Here is a 16,739-nt window from a genome sequence, read left to right as displayed (position 1 = left end):
TTTGTTTGTACAGAAGTACCTGAATTTGTGTCTATGTCTGTGTGTGGTTGTGAAGGTCTGTATTGATACACTATGTGGTTCCTTGCATCTTTTTAAAAAAATAAATAAATAAAATAAATAAATAAATACACTGTAACATAGAATGTCAGGTGTCAGTGACCTCAACAATTTATGGTTATTCCTTAATCTAGAGACAAACTACAGACTATCAACTTGTCTCTTTTTTAATAATTCGCAAATATTGTTGCAAAATATTATTTTCCAGTAATAGCAACACTCGAGCAGAAAGTTGATCCAATCACGTTACTCGGCATTCAACACTAAGCACGATAGCTTCCACACATGATGCGTTCCATGCCGCTGTTCAGTTGAAGCGAATCCCAGACCAATGTTTTGAAAAGGACCAGGGATCGGATCTCTCTACTGCTCCCTACCTTGTAAACAGTCTTAGCCAAACATACCGAAATCAAGGCTCGAGTGGCCCAGAGTCCGGACAAATGCAAGTGTGAAAATAACTGTTTTGAGGATGTTACGCCACATTAAACGTAACTATAAATGGATGAAAAGTATTGTCTTTTGAAGACAATGAAGAGTTGTCATTATCTGATCAATTAAAAATTGTAATCAAGGGCAAATTGCTGTGGTATATGAAGAGTAAAGCACTCCGGGTTATGCTGTTATTGAAATTTCATCACACCACCCCGTTACTGATTATTTTCCTATAACAACACACCCCTGAGTGGTTAATTCCTTACTTTCTGATTATTATTGGTGAACCCAGGGCATTAATGGGGATGTTGTGTGTATAGGAAAAGTAGAGTTTGGCGTTATGGTGGTGGTATCCTTTTTTCTTTTGACCACAGTTCCCTAAAGGTATGTTCACACATACAGCGACCATTCCTTTTCAATGACAGCTGGCGATTTCCCGCAACATGACCGACAGCGAACACTGGCGACCGGACGTGGGCGTGTCCAGCGACGCGACAAAGTTGAGAAAAGTTTAACTTTATGCAAAATTGGAGCAACTTGGTGCAGTGACTACCAGTGGGAGTGAGGACAGTAGAGCGCACGTGATCTGCCTCTTGTCAGATACTGTAGTGCAGAAAACATGGAGGAAAAGCTCATTTTAGCAGTTAGCAATTGGCCGATTTTATACAATATGGCTCTGGCTGCATACAGACACCTAACAAAAAAAAAAAAAAATGGGGGGCATTCCAAGTAAGTTGATTAATGCGTTTAATAGCTTTGACCATGTGTGGAATGACAAATAGCATACTATACCATGATTAGCTGAATATCAGTCCGATTTGGTTGATTAAATCACAAAAGAATGCATTTCAAACATATAGCTATAGTACCAATCAAAAGTTTGGACATGCCTACTTGTATTATTACTATTATTACTGTTTTCCACATTTTAAAACTACTCATCAGGCAGCAATCAAGTCATCAAAACTATTTTTAAAAAATGTCCTTAATTTCAAGATAGGCCTTTATGTCAAAAAGTCTTCAAGATCGTGAGAAACACCGATTCATTCAGGCGTGTCTTTTGACTGGTGTTTTAAATCAACATGGAAAGATGAAATTTCCAGATAAGTGATTTCGTAATATGATGTAGGCCATTATATAAAGGTGTCTATGTATGTGTGTTTGTGCATTCTCTTCTAGTGGAGGAATGTAATAAAAAGTGGAAGAACCTTCGCGATGTTTATAGATGTGAACTACATAAAATAAAAGACCGGAAGCGTGGCGCAGCAGCAGACATCACTAGACCCTGGAAGTACAGTGGCAGCATGGGCTTCCTCAACCCCTTCATGGAGGCAAGAGCCACCAGTGGCAGCATGCCTGCAGGGGTTAGAGAGCCCATGATGTACTATGAAGTGCAAAGACAGGGAAAGGGGCACTGGAAGGGAATAACAGGCAGGGACAGAAAGGCAGAACCAGGCAGCAGCCCTACAGATCCAGTCAGCAACCAGCCAGATCCAGGCATCAGCCAGCCAGATCCAGTCAGCAGCCAGACAGATCCAGGCAGCAGCCAGACATATCCAGTCAGCAGCCAGACAGATCCAGGTGGCAGCCAGACAGATCCAGTCAGCAGCCAGACAGATCCAGGTAGCAGCCAGACAGATCCAGTCAGCAGCCAGACAGATCCAGTCAGCAGCCAGACATATCCAGTCAGCAGCCAGACAGATCCAGGTAGCAGCCAGACAGATCCAGTCAGCAGCCAGACAGATCCAGGCAGCAGCCAGACATATCCAGTCAGCAGCCAGACAGATCCAGGTAGCAGCCAGACAGATCCAGTCAGCAGCCAGACAGATCCAGTCAGTAGCCAGACAGATCCAGGTAGCAGCCAGACAGATCCAGTCAGCAGCCAGACAGATCCAGTCAGCAGCCAGACAGATCCAGTCAGCAGCCAGCCAGATCCAGGTAGCAGCCAGACAGATCCAGTCAGCAGCCAGACAGATCCAGGCAACAGCCAGACAGATCCAGCCAGCAGCCAATCACACGATCAGCAAATGAGGCAGGAGGTAGAACAGTCTCCCCAAGGCAAATCAAAAAGGCAAAGCTCAATAACATTATTTGAAAAACACCTCATTGCTGCATTGGACAGGACAGAAGCAGCACCCACCTCCATTCCACCACCAGAGGACCCTGATGAACATTTTTCAGAGCCTTGTTGCCACAATTACAAACTCTGAATTCTAGCAGGAAAAAGGGTGTTAAATTTCAGATTCACAAATTCATTTATGAGGCCCAGTGCAGCCAGGAAGAGGAGGAGAGCAGGACAAGGCTGACAAGGCCATGAGGGGTGTTAGTAAGCTCATGTACCCTCATGCTCTTATCAGCTGTGCTCTGCAGCATTTGTCATGTTAACATTTCATTGTCTTTGGGGTGTTTTTGTTGTTGTTGTTGTTGTTGTTGTTGTTGTTGTTTTGCCCACATATACTGTTCAGGTTCATAATTTAGTTATTCGAAAGTACTTTGCACTCAGTGATCTTTTTGTTAGGGTGTTTTATTTAATTTGATTGTGTACTAGAATTAAACAAAAAATATTCCAAACCTAGCCATCTATTCCATTTTTGTTGATACTACACAGTAAAATACAATTACAGCAATATCATTGATTTATATTATTCATTTTCTATTTCATTGTTTATTTATGATTATACCGACTCACCCATTTTAGACTTTTAGAATTACTCACATTTGATAGATGAAAATATCCTTCACAACCTTCCCAGACACAGCCATCCCCTTCTCTAATGTGCTAATTATGGACCGTACATCTGCTGAGATCCTCATTTGGTATTAATGTGTCATGTGGTCATGTTCAGTACTGAATTCATAACTTGGTGATGTCCAGTGAGAGTGTTTTAACCATATTGCGGTGACATATAGATGTTCTGAACACGTTTAATTCATACTTTACACTGATGTATTGGGGAGGGATGTGTTTTAGGTGCATGTGCACCAGTGTAGACTGCATATCATTGAATTGTATTGAGAAACGACAGAAAACATTGCTCTTTTAATGTGAGTGGTTCTCACAAGAGATTTGGTTTGGTTCTTAAAAGAAGCTTTTGTGCCTCTCATATTCATGGCTGCCAGGGAACTGCACCTTCAGTACAGAAGTAATCTTCAAAAGGTCTCCCTTCCACGCATTGATTCCCGTGCAGCATTGTTAATCCCTACTCTGTTGGTGTTCTGCAGTGCACAGTGTTCTCCATCACCAGGAGCAGTTAGCAGGTTCCTCGCAGTCATCTTTCTCCACAAGAAGTTGTGTAGAACACAGGTGGCCTTCACACAGGCGTCTGCATTGGCAGGGCTGACAGCAATGACACGCCGGGACATCCGCCACTGTGCTGCGGGTATACCGAACGTATTCTCTACGGTCAGCCTGTAATTAAAAACCCTGTGTTTGTTGGGAAGGGTAATACTTGGAAAGGGCTTCATCAGGAATCTGCGGAGAGGGAAGGCTTCGTCTGACGCAAAGACGTGAGGCTGGGGTCCCAGGTGCTCTGCTCCTGGCAGCACTGTGTCATCAGGTAGGCCACGGGTTCCACTATTAGCTAGAGTCCCACCATCACTGGTCCTCCCTAAACTGCCAAAGTCTGAGATATCTTTAAACAATTTTTATTTCTTTGCTGTTAGTGGCAGAAGCAGTTTTCTCCCCAGGCCAAATTGCTTTTATTGGTTTTTATTGTATGAAAAACTCTCAAATAAAAATAACGGGAGGCTGCATTTACTCCTCTGTCACTGAGACTAACTCAGTTTCTCTGTGTTACTAGCACAACAGAACATTCAGAAGATTCCTGGAAAGAAATAAAAATGTGGGTATTTTAATTATATTTCACATGCGTGCAAATGCCTGCGGGAGAATGACAAATGCACTACAACATGATACTGCCTTTGGCACTTTTCTGATATGCGTCATGTTTCCATTTCGAAGAGACGTGGCACGTCTCAAATCAGTGCGCTGTCTCTCAGGGGAAAAATAATGAGCGTTCACTTCAAACGATATGAAAATGAAGTACGGGGGCTTAAAAAGCATTGTCTGTAACCTGGATTCTGTGGTTGTGGCACACAGGACTGGAGATTTAAACTAAGGAATAGGATGGGAAAAACAAACAAATAAAAAAATAAAAAAAAAACCTGTGTTCTGGTTACGACTCAGCTGATCATTTTCCAATAAGAGCATGTCATGAAGTGTTTCATCCCTATCACAGAAATTTGGCAAGGAAGAAAGTTGTTTTTATTGATTAAAGATCATTTTGATCCATTTTTTAGTTATGTGAAACAAGTTCCTGTTCTCACTTACGTTGTAGCAGCTTTAAACAGATGTTCCCTTACTAGCTTCTCTTTTTCTTCTCTTTTCCACTTATTCTAGAAGTTAAATAACAAAAAGGGGCAGCTTGTTCCAGAGAAACTGGAAAGTGTTACCTCTTCTGTCCTGAACATGTCCGAAAAGCTACTGACACTGGAGACAAATTCCATCCATCCTCTATACTGCTTTATCTTTTTCAGGGTCACAGGGAATCCTGGAGCCAATCCCAGGGAGCATGGGGCACAAGACAGGGTACACCCTGGACAGGGTGCCAATCCATCGCAGGGCACAATCACATACACACTCACACACCCATTCATACACTACAGACACTTTGGACACGCCAATCAGCCTACCACGCATGTCTTTGGACTGGGGGAGGGAACCGGAGTACCCGGAAGAACCCCGCAGCACGAGGAGAACATGCAAATTTCACACATTCAGGGCCACGGTGGGAATCGAACCCCCGACCCTGGAGGTGTGAGGCGAACATAATAACCACGAAGCCACCGTGTGCCACTGGAGACAAATTCCATAAATGTTCAAACTCTATAACAATTACACACACTTTTTAATCAGCGTATGTGGCGTGTCCACCATTAAGGCCCTTGTGTAAATTGTTACCATTGAAACAATAGCGAATTAATTAATGAAAAACTTATGAATCAGGATGGAGAATTCAACAGCACTGTGGTATAACTTATTACATCAATCTCCAGTCACTGTATTCACAGCGTTAATCATATCATTATCACATTTTATGTCAACTTTTTTTTAGCTCTTATTAAATGTTATTCACTTTACTCTTAGTTATTTGTCTCTTTTTTTCATCGTGTTAACAGTTTCTCACATATGAATAAAGAGTGAAAACATGCTATGGATTATCCACATCTGTGAAACGATTTTCTCCGAGACAGAGTGCCATTGAAGCAGCGAGAACACACAGACCCCGTGTCTGTTATATTTCATTCTGTGTGTGGTTTATCTAGCCTCGTGCCCTAACAGCGCTGAGATTTCTGCCCCATGTCAGCTCCTTATTAGTGAAAACTAAGCAAGACTTGCTTCTTTATTACTAACACTGACTAAACAGTCTACACTGAGGCTGACTCAGCAGGACAGAACGAAACAGACGTCAGTGTAAATAGAGAGAGGTTTCCTTTGCTTTTGCTGTCCACCCGGCCTAATAAAATCATACGGTATTCTTGTAAGTCTTGCATCACTCAGGCCTGCTGGTTTACATGAACCCTCAGTCTGTGCTCCTCCTCCTCTTCATCTTCTCCAACAGACATTACGACTCCTCTGAGGATCTCCAGAGCCTGCTGCGCTGGAGAAACCAAATCCTGCACTCATCAGAGCCTTTTACACAGCGTTATGCGAGTATAATTCTGAGCTGATGCTTTGCTATTTCTTATGTTCATTTAACTTTTTGCTTAAATATTTTTTATAATTTTTTTTTTCTATTTATTAATTTGATTTCTTATTTCCTGTTTATTTATTTATTTATTTATTTATTTATTTATTTCGCTATCCATCCATCCATCTTCTGTACTTAGCCTGGAGCCTATCCAAGGGGACTCAGGGCATGAGGCAGGCGACATCCTGGATGGGGGGGGGCAGCCCATCACATGACACAATCGCATACACATTCACACACCACGGACAATTTGGAAATGCCAATCAGCCTACAACGCATGTCTTTGGACTGGTGAAGGAAACCGGAGTACCCGGATGAAACCCCCGAGGCACAGGGAGAACAAGCAAATTCTGTGCACACAGGGCGGAGATGGGATTCGAACCCCTAACCCTGGAAGTGCGAGGCAAATGTGGTAACCACTAAGGAAGAGAAACATGTCTGCCTGTGTCAGATACATTTAGTTGATTTTAGACTAATTTTCAGCACTCAGACTGCATCGTTGTAACCTGACTATGTTGTAATTACATCAGTAATTAAATTGATTAATAATTCATTGATCTCCAAACTCTTTCATGGTGCATTCTAATATTTATCACATTTCGCGATATTACAAAAGATTACCGAACAGTGTTAGCGTAAGGGTAGCAGGATTAATGATAGTATCATAGGTTCCTATTACAGAAGCCTTTCGTCAGTAATAATCCCCAATATGTCTCACAACAATGATTATAATATATTTGTATATATATGTGATATATAATATATAACTGGATGCTGCTAAAATATCAGGTTTTGACCAAAATTGTGATTTTTTTCCAGCAATATACTGACATCTTAACTTTAAGAAATGTATTTTCTGCCCCTAGCCAGGTCAGGTATTTCACGTGTTCCAGCTCAAGTACACCTGGGGCAACTTATGAAGTCCTTGATTAGTTGTATCAGGTCTGCTTGAGACAACACCTGTTTTACATAGTTGTGCTGTGTGAATGATTCTATTTAGGGGGTTGAAAAATTTTGTAACTGGACAAATCATTATAAATTCCATTTTCAGTTTAAATTTGGGGAAACCACTTGAAGCATTCGTTGTGTCGAACTATTTCAATTCCTTTTGTTTGATTTGTTCATCGCAGACAGCTGCAGTCTGTAAATATTGACAATAAACCTGATTTGCGATGGGGGTTGAATCATTTTGATTGCAACTGTATGTCTTAAAGAGTTAAAAGTTAGAGCTTTATATCTGACTGTCCATAAAGAACTTCACCACATCAGTGATCCACCATACAAGCCCTTGTGTGAGTTGTTACTCTAAAAACGATAACCCCTGAATTACAGATGCACTAATGACCTAATGACCAAGAGCCTAATGACTGTCTGTCAAAGCCGTTATACTGTAACACTTTATACAACAGATTTCTCATGTCTACGTTTCCATGACGAAATAGAACTTTGTAGATTATATTTTTGCCCACTTTTCTAATTAACATTAACTGGCAATCTATGACAATTAATCATCTAGTAATAAACCATAGACAGAAATAATACTGATGCATTTACTTGAACACAAAGAACAATGTAAAAAACATCAAACATTTTCTTATAGCTAAATTAAAACTATATTGCTTTATATTGATTTATTATTATTAAAAATGTGTAAACTCGAATGTATTGCAGAGTATGACTGTAAGTAAGTACGACGGCACACGGTGGATTAGTGCTTAGCACGTTCGCCTCACACCTCCAGGGTTGGGGGTTCGATTCCCACCGTGGCCCTGTGTGTGGGGAGTTTGCATGTTCTCCCCGTACTGTGGGGGTTTTCTCCGGGTACTCCGGTTTCCTCCCCCAGTCCAAAGACATGCATGGTAGGCTGATTGGCGTGTCTAAAGTGTCCATAGTGTATGAATGAGTGTGTGTGTGTGTGATTGTGTGCCCTGCGATGGATTGGCACCCTGTCCAGGGTGTACCCCGCCTTGTGTAAAAACATGCTCCCTGGGATAGGTTCCAGGTTTCCCCGTGACCCTGAAAAGGATAAAGCAGTATAGAGGATGGATGGATGGACAAAATGCAGGCCTATGCATCGTTTGTCATTCATCAGATAAGTTTAAATATCCTCCATTTTGTAAAAATAGTTTTTTGAATAAGAGCTTCCATACCCACGGAAACTGCAGCTCATTACAGACATTTTCTCAAATGTATTGTTTATTTTGGCATAAGATAGTAAGTCAAGGCTATGAAATCTGTGTGTGTGACGGGGGGGATGGGGGATGTAGGTTATTATATCATGCTGTTTTATCACAACTAGCTTTCGTTGTCAAATTAATAAAATAATGCCAGCGGGGTTTTATTGTTGTTGTTTTTATCTGATATGCTCTCCTGTGAAGAAAATGTGCTCAGAGTTTGAAGGATAATCTGACAGGACAAGCACTCGACTGCTACACTTTCACACAGTTTATGTATTCTGGCATCAAATGACATTCCATAGTTTTTGGACTGTATTTACAGCCCATAACATATATTTCATCATGAGATGTAGTGGTTACATCAAACTGTCAGTATGTGTGTGTGTGTGTGTGTGTGTGTGTGTGTGTGTGTGTGTGTGTGTGTTCCTTGACCCCACCTCCTGGACTAAACCAGTTCTGGTGGAAGTAACAGTGAAACTCCATTTTTGTGAAGAAAGAAAACATTAAACATTAAGTATATTAAGTAAAACGTTCACAGGAGAAAATCACAGAAGTATCTAGATCTAAAGCTATAATCTGTGAATGTTATGAATCTACACTAGATGAAGAACAGTTCAGTTGATGTTTACTGAAGTTGTAACTTACACAGAGTACTGTAGGACTTCATTTTACTGGAAGTCAGTGGTTCTCAAAAAGAGGCGGGGCTTAGCCTGCCTTTGATCTAGCTGTCAGTGCAGAGCAGTGTTGCCAACTTAGTGACTTTTCAGACCCTTTTAGCATCTTTTTGGACAAACCTTAGCGACTTTCCAAATATCACCAGTTCTGTCGTGTAAGTGCGGGGTCTCGCTTTCCCACTGCACTCACACCTCTGTCTGCGTCTGCCCTGTTCAGTGAGGGGCCGAGAGCCGGAGATTTAACAATGTAACGTCCCTGTTTGTATCATTCACATGCGAATGTTTTTAGAACGCAAGAGGAATGTAATGCAACATGTTTTACCTGTAAAACAGCCCACGCGATTACAGCCTAGTTCTCTCGTTCAAAGTAGTTCTAGCGTTCAGAAACATTTTATATCATTCATGTTCCCATACCTGTCCGTTATATAGTTTTATAATAGTTATGAAATTATTATTTTTTTAAAAGTTATGAAAAGTAATTAAAACAGTACAAAAGCAAAAAAGTCTATCTATCTATCTATCTATCTATCTATCTATCTATACAATAGATTTAAAATCTTTTATATTTGGTAATGAACACACACTCATGTGACATTATAGAGTTTTTGTCATTATTTTCTTCCGGTTTCTAATCAGGAGCTGGAGCGCAAAGTCATCACTCTGTTAAAGAATGAGCTGAAGAGATTTAAGGAGCTCCTGAGTCCAGATTACCCAGCATGCTCTGAGAGGGAGGTGGAGGATGAGGAGGATCAGAGCAGTGTCAGAGAGGGAGCGCTGAAGATCACACTGCACGTCCTGAAGAACCTGAACCACACAGATCTCGCTAACACACTGCAGAACAGTAAGAGCTCATGGGGTTATAACATCACTTTAACTTTAAATTTATTAAACACATCTCATCATAATGATGTGCTTTTATCAACACAATATAATAACAGGTCAGTACTGACAGATGATATACATATGATGTACAGCTATGAACATTTCAATAGTCAACAGAGATGATCATAGAGTTTAAAAGAGTTTACATTTCATTCTTCTTTTTTATCAGAACTCGTCTCTGTGCACCAGCGAGAACTCAAATCCAGACTGAGAGCGAAATGTAAAAGAATTCATGAAGGAATCTCACAGCCTGGAAGCTCAGCACTTCTGAATGAGATCAACACAGAGCTCTACATCACAGAGGGTTGGAGTGGAGACGTCAATAATGAACATGAGGTGAGACAGATCGAGACAGCGTACAGGAGAACAGCAACACCGGAGACATCTATCAAATGTAGTGGCCTCTTTAAAGACAAGTCCATCAGAAGAGTGCTGACTAAAGGAGTTGCTGGAATTGGGAAAACGGTCTCTGTGCAGAAGTTAATTCTGGACTGGACTGAAGGAAAAGCAAATCCGGACGTCTTCTTGATGTTTCCACTTCCGTTTAGAGAGCTGAATCTGATGAAGCAGAAAAATCTCAGTCTGATGGAGCTTCTTCATCACTTTTTCCCAGAAATAAAAGAATTACGATTAATAGAGTATGAGATCAACAAAGTCCTGTTCATCTTTGATGGTCTGGATGAGTGTCGACTTCCTCTAAATTTCCAGAAGAATACGAGATTGTGTAATGTGACAGAGTCAGCCGCAGTGGATGTGCTGCTGACAAACCTCATCAAGGGGAATCTGCTTCCCTCTGCTCTCCTCTGGATAACCTCTCGACCAGGAGCAGCCAATCAGATCCCTCCTGATTGTGTAGACCAGGTAACAGAGGTACGAGGGTTCCTCAGAAAGAGGAGTACATCAGGAAGAGGATCAGTCATCAGAGCCTGGCCAAAAAAATCATCTCACACATGAAGTCTTCAAGAAGCCTCTACGTCATGTGCCACATCCCAGTCTTCTGCTGGATCTCAGCCACTGTTCTAGAGAGAATGTTCGGAGGAGCAGAGCGTGGAGCAATCCCCACGACTCTGACTCAAATGTTCACACACTTCCTGATCTTTCAGATCAAACACATGGACCAAAAGTACCATCAGAAATCTGACCCTGATCCTCAGCAGACCAGAGCGAGTATCCTGGCACTGGGAAAACTGGCTTTCCAACAGCTGGAGAAAGGAAACCTGATCTTCTATGAGGAAGACCTGAGAGATTGTGGCATTGATGTCAGAGAAGCTTCAGTGTACTCAGGAGTGTGTACCCAAATCTTCAGAGAGGAGTTTGGGCTTCACCTGGGGAAGGTGTTCAGCTTTGTACATCTGAGTGTTCAGGAGTTTCTGGCTGCTTTATACGCATTTCTCTCCTTCATCACGTCAAATATGTCTGCTTTCCTGAGGAGTGAAGTGAACAAGGCCTTACAGAGTGAGAATGGACACCTGGACCTGTTCCTCCGCTTCCTTCTGGGTCTCTCACTGGAGTCCAATCAGACTCTCTTACGAGACCTATTGCCCCAGACAGGATTCAGCTCTCACAGCAAACAGGAAACAGTCGAGTACATCAAGGAGAAGATCAGGGAGAATCCATCTCCAGATAAATCCATCAATCTGTTCCACTGTCTGAATGAACTGAATGATCATTCTCTAGTGCAGGAAGGCCAACATTACCTGAAAAGAAGAGGTGACTGGGGTCTCACTGGAGTCAGACTCTCTCCTGCTCAGTAGTCAGCTCTGGTGTTTGTGTTGCTGAACTCAGATCAGGAGCTGGATGTGTTTGATTTGCGTAAATATAACAGATCAGAGGAATGTCTTCTGAAGCTGCTGCCAGTGGTCAAAGCCTCCAGAAAAGCAGAGTGAGTATCTTTTATTCTTTATTTATTAGTGCAGTTTGTATTATTTTAATATAACACTAATGGTACTGATTAGAGTAATTGCTGATAAGGAAAAACGGAAAGGAAATTCCTGAAGGATCATTTTTAAAGGAAATATCAACATTGAAAGTATTGACAGCGTTGATCCTTCCAATCCTAGATATCAGTGTTCTGATAAATCATCATTTCTCCCCCAGGCTGTGTCGGTGTATTCTCACAGGGAAAAGCTGTAGAGTTCTGTCCTCAGTTCTCAGCTCAAGCTCCTCCAGACTGAGAGAACTGGACCTGAGTGAGAATAATACCCTGCAGGATTCAGGAGTGAAGCTGCTCTCTGCTGGACTGGAGAATCCACACTGTACACTGGAGATACTGAGGTCAGATCATCACTTTCACATTTTGTTAGTTTTATTGTGACTATTATAGTATAAACCTAATAATATTAAAATGGAAATCAACAAGCCTGAGGTATAACAAGGGGCTGACAGATATGGGGAGCCAAATATAAAAAAAATATTATTTTCTCTTTGATTTTTTGTGAACACTTGAGGCCGTTCAGTTACATTTAGATAGTGACTCATATCAAATACGTTTCAGTGTAAATGTTCGATATAAATGTGATTGTTAAATATAAATATTATGCTAATTTCCCCCGCGTCTCAGAGTGTGCTTCATTGGGAGAACATGGTGCAGTAGGGTTGCCAGGTTTACACTATAAAGTGTTGGGTTTAGAACAAGACAGTCAGTGTAAAGAGCAAGTCCACAGGAGGAAGGGTTTTTTGTTTGGGTTCAGGATACTTGTTTGGGACCTGAAAATCCTCTCTGCTATGAAATTACAGATGTACAGATATATAGAAAAGTAGGTACACAGCAGATTAGCGGTAGCTACACTACCTACCTGACTAGCTAGTGCTACAGCTGCTACTTTTATATTTACTTACTTCTGTATTTTTTTTTTATAAGCATCCTGAATCAATAGTTGCAGTAAGGCATACACACACACACACACACACACACACACACACACACACACACACACACACACATTCGGATATCACTTCTGATATTTCCTCATTTCTCTCCCAGACTGAGTGAGTGTACTCTCACAGAGGAAAGCTGTAGAGTTCTGTCCTCAGTTCTCAGATCGAACTCCTCCAGACTGAGAGAACTGGACCTGAGTAACAATACCCTGCAGGATTCAGGAGTGAAGCTGCTCTCTGCTGGACTGGAGAATCCACACTGTATACTGGAGATACTGAGGTCAGATCATCACACCTGTGTGTGCGTGCGTGTGTGTGTGCAGATGATTCAGATGATTATGGATGACATTAACCTGTACAAAGTGTTTTGAAGAACATACACTCGCCATCCACTTTATTAGGAACACCTGTACATCTAATCAGCCAATCATGTGACAGCAGCGCAATGCATAAACCCATGCAGATGCAGGACAAGAGCTTCAGTTAATGTTCACGTCAACCATCAGAATGGAGGAAAAGTATGATCTCTGTGACTTTAACCACGGCATGGTTGTTGGTACCAGATGGGTTGGTTTGAGTATTTCAGAAACTGCTGATCTCCCGGGATTTTCACACTGAACACCCGCTCACAGGATGTTTTTTTTATTATTATTATTATTATTTTGCACCATTCTGTATAGAGACTGTTGTCTGTATTTGACTGATTGGATAATTGGATAAATGAGCAGGTGTACAGGTGTTCCTATTAAAGTGGATGGTGAGTGTATGTGGCTATTACTATTTTAAAAGGATAATGATAATGGGTAAGGTTTTGCTTTTACGATGCTTTGTTTTGGTTCATTAGATGATGTAATGTCAGGACTGTAAATATGAAGCAGCTGAGATAAATAAACTAAACCTACATATTAGATTGCTTATGAGTAATCTAGTATAATGTAGCTCAAAAACGCAAACGGAACAGTAATGAAACTTCTACTATTACATTTGTTTATCGGCTGTAAATAAACTCTTGTTGTACCTCCAGTATAATTAAATCAAACACACATAACTAGAATGTCTTTTTTTTTTTTTTTCAAAAGTTCACTATGTTATAAGATAAAATATCTTTATAGATATGTGATATTGGATCATTTTCCTCAATAAATAAGTGACCAAGCATCATTTTTTTTTTCTCTCATTTGTTTAATTGGATTCTCTTTATCAACTTTTAGGACTTCTGAATATCTGATGATGTTTTAGGTCATATTTATACAGAAATATAGAAAATTCTAATGGGTTCGCAAACTTTCAAGCATCACTGTATATAACTGATGATAGTATTCCACATGGACATTCTCACTGTGGTTGCTGGGACTACAAAGTAAGGTAAGCATACCTAATAATCTCTCCCTCTCTTTACCTCCCTCTCACGCTCTCCTTCTGTCGAGCCACACATGATTTAATGGAGATGCCAGTGATCCCGACACTTTCTGCTCGCCAGACCTACCTGATCCATTCTGATGCCCTACCTCTGGATGGAGCTCTCATCATCCGGTGGCTACAGCCTGGAGATCGCTGAGGATGGTACCACTTGAAGTACCATTGAAATGGTTTTGGACCTCAAATCCACATGGACATTCTTGTTGTGGTTTCTGAGACTACGGCAGTATGGCCTTGGGACTTCAATTTCCACATACAATTTTGCACTCAGGTCTCCTTTAGTGAACAGTGGACTAGTTCGACAAACAGACTTCATATAAAAACCATAATGAACTTTCTTTTACTTTCACACTATCTGTTGTTACCCAGATGAGGACGGGTTCCCTTCTGAATCAGGAAGAAACTCAAGGTTTCTTCCTCATATCCTCTTAGGGAGTTTTTCCTCGCCACCGTGGTCTCTGGCTACTCATTAGGGATAAATTCATAAATTAAAAATTTATATCCTAAATTTATATATTTATTTAAAGCTGCATTGGAACAATGTCTATTTTTAAAAGTGCTATACAAATAAAATTAATTGAATGTGTTTGTGTGTGTGTGTTTTCTTGGACGGCCTTTATAAATGGTCTACGCACTGAACACTGGGCCTGCCTACTTTCATACAGGACCATTTCGGACCATTGTTCTGTCTTCTACTGGCCATAGTCGTGGGAAAAATTGGATCTTCTCACGTTCAGTTCACACACCCAGTTCTATTTTATGTATAACCTCAGTCACTCTTTATGGGCTCATTTTCAGTTTTTGCAGTCTAACCCAAAGCGTTATATAAACTGTACATTTTAAAGGAGCTTGTAAAAATATCACAGGACGACATGCCCACATACGTATATTTCACTCTATGGTGACGTTTTACTGTGTGCAGCTGTGGGTATGTGTTATACTATCTTGTGTAGCATAACTGGCTCTGAGGACTAGACTAAAAGCTGTTATATGCTATCTTTTACTGTTATTAGGCTGGTTTTTATACCTAGTGTCTCATGTGACGTGCACACTGTAACCACAACAAAGCTCTTAGCTAGTATCGGTTAACTAGCTAGCCTAGCTTGGTGTCTAGATTACATGTATTATGATCAGAAATAAAGGTTGATGTAATCCTAATGATGATGAGGATGTTTGCCTTTTTTGTAGGGTTTGGAGGGAGAAAATAAAGAGAACCGCTTGTGCGACGTCACACTGTGTACAGACGAACATCACATGAATAGAAATTCTGTCATTATTAGTTAAACTGCAACACTGGAATATTGGCAATTAAATATTTTTGATAAGCACTCACTCATTTGTCCCCAAACTGAGACCTTATTGGTCAGGAGGTAAATTGCATGTAAAATATATGAAGGTGGTTGAAAAAATGCTGAGACAAATATTCTTTCATGCTGCTTTTTGATATATATATATATATATATATATATTATTTGATATTTCAGCTTATACCACTTTGCTTTAAGCAGGAAGAAATTCTAGAATCTCGAAGTAAGTTGTCCTTAGCCTTGCTAATATAACATTCTCTCAGTAAGCAATTAATTTATTCTAGCTAACCCTAGCCAGTGTTCTGTAGGTTTTCGGCCTCTTCTGAGTTTTGTACATGTGGTTGTGTGGACGTTGTTGACCTTGTGATCTGGTCTGTAGCAGAGTACCAGTAGAACACCAGGTTCTCATTCTGATCCCTGTTCAAACCCTGCTGTTCTCTTTTCCTTTCCCCCTCTCATTTTCTATGTAGGGATGTTTGTCTTCTGGTCTAGTCTGACCACTGTGAGACGGTCAGGATTTAGGCCTAGTGTACACAAAACTGCATGCCAAAGCTTTGAATGCTATTTCTGTGTTTGCATTAAGAACAGAGAATCAGACGCTAACCTGCAGTCAAGTTAACTACTGCCAGCCGGATGCCAGACTTGCCTCATTGCCTGCCTATAATAACACAAATGAATATAATTACTAAATGCACCCAAATTCATGTGTTAAGTATGGCAATATGTGCTTTGAAGAAACAGTTGTACAGCATGGCAGGAAGAGATTAGTTTTATTCAGAAGCAGAAATTCCAGTCATGCTTGCTAATGAGCTTATGAAATGCAAAGTCTAATCACGTACATTACAGATTCCTCAATACATTTCACTTGTTAAAGGTACTGAGCCTGGATGGTGGATTGAAACATGTTCAAATCTTAGAAAAAGTGTTCAGCATTGTATATTCTATTACATTCTTAGGGTTCCCCGGAGAGATAAGCCACACAACCCTTCAGAGGATTATTTCTCATTAGAACTTGCATTTAATGAGCTCATTACCTTGTGTGACTGAAATTTCTGTCATTGAACAAACCAACATTGCTAGATTTAGCATTAGGGGTCTATGGGAGTCTTTTCTAGGAGTCTTGGCCTGAATATATACTCAGGAATGAATCTGGGCTTGTTTGTG

The 16,739-nt window shown here is 40.7% G+C and overlaps 1 protein-coding gene across 1 annotated transcript; it reads left to right on the top strand.

Moving 5' to 3' along the window:
• The first annotated feature begins 10,782 nt into the window (after positions 1 to 10,782).
• On the top strand, positions 10,783 to 15,510 carry LOC128614991 (NLR family CARD domain-containing protein 3-like). Its single transcript, XM_053636779.1, has 3 exons — positions 10,783 to 11,854; positions 12,070 to 12,246; positions 12,956 to 15,510. Exon 1 carries the CDS (start codon positions 10,923 to 10,925, stop codon positions 11,724 to 11,726), a length of 804 nt encoding a protein of 267 aa, XP_053492754.1. The 5' UTR covers positions 10,783 to 10,922; the 3' UTR covers positions 11,727 to 11,854; positions 12,070 to 12,246; positions 12,956 to 15,510.
• Positions 15,511 to 16,739: the final 1,229 nt, after the last annotated feature.

The sequence above is a fragment of the Ictalurus furcatus genome, chromosome 1 (assembly GCF_023375685.1).
Source record: "Ictalurus furcatus strain D&B chromosome 1, Billie_1.0, whole genome shotgun sequence".
Lineage (NCBI taxonomy): Eukaryota > Metazoa > Chordata > Actinopteri > Siluriformes > Ictaluridae > Ictalurus > Ictalurus furcatus.
The sequence above is the reverse complement of the archived record's forward strand: the minus strand, read 5'-3'. Positions and strand labels throughout refer to the sequence as shown.

Bases quoted from the DNA above. Each gene is read 5' to 3' on its own strand.
- LOC128614991 (XM_053636779.1), top strand. From the start codon at position 10,923: ATGAAGTCTTCAAGAAGCCTCTACGTCATGTGCCACATCCCAGTCTTC.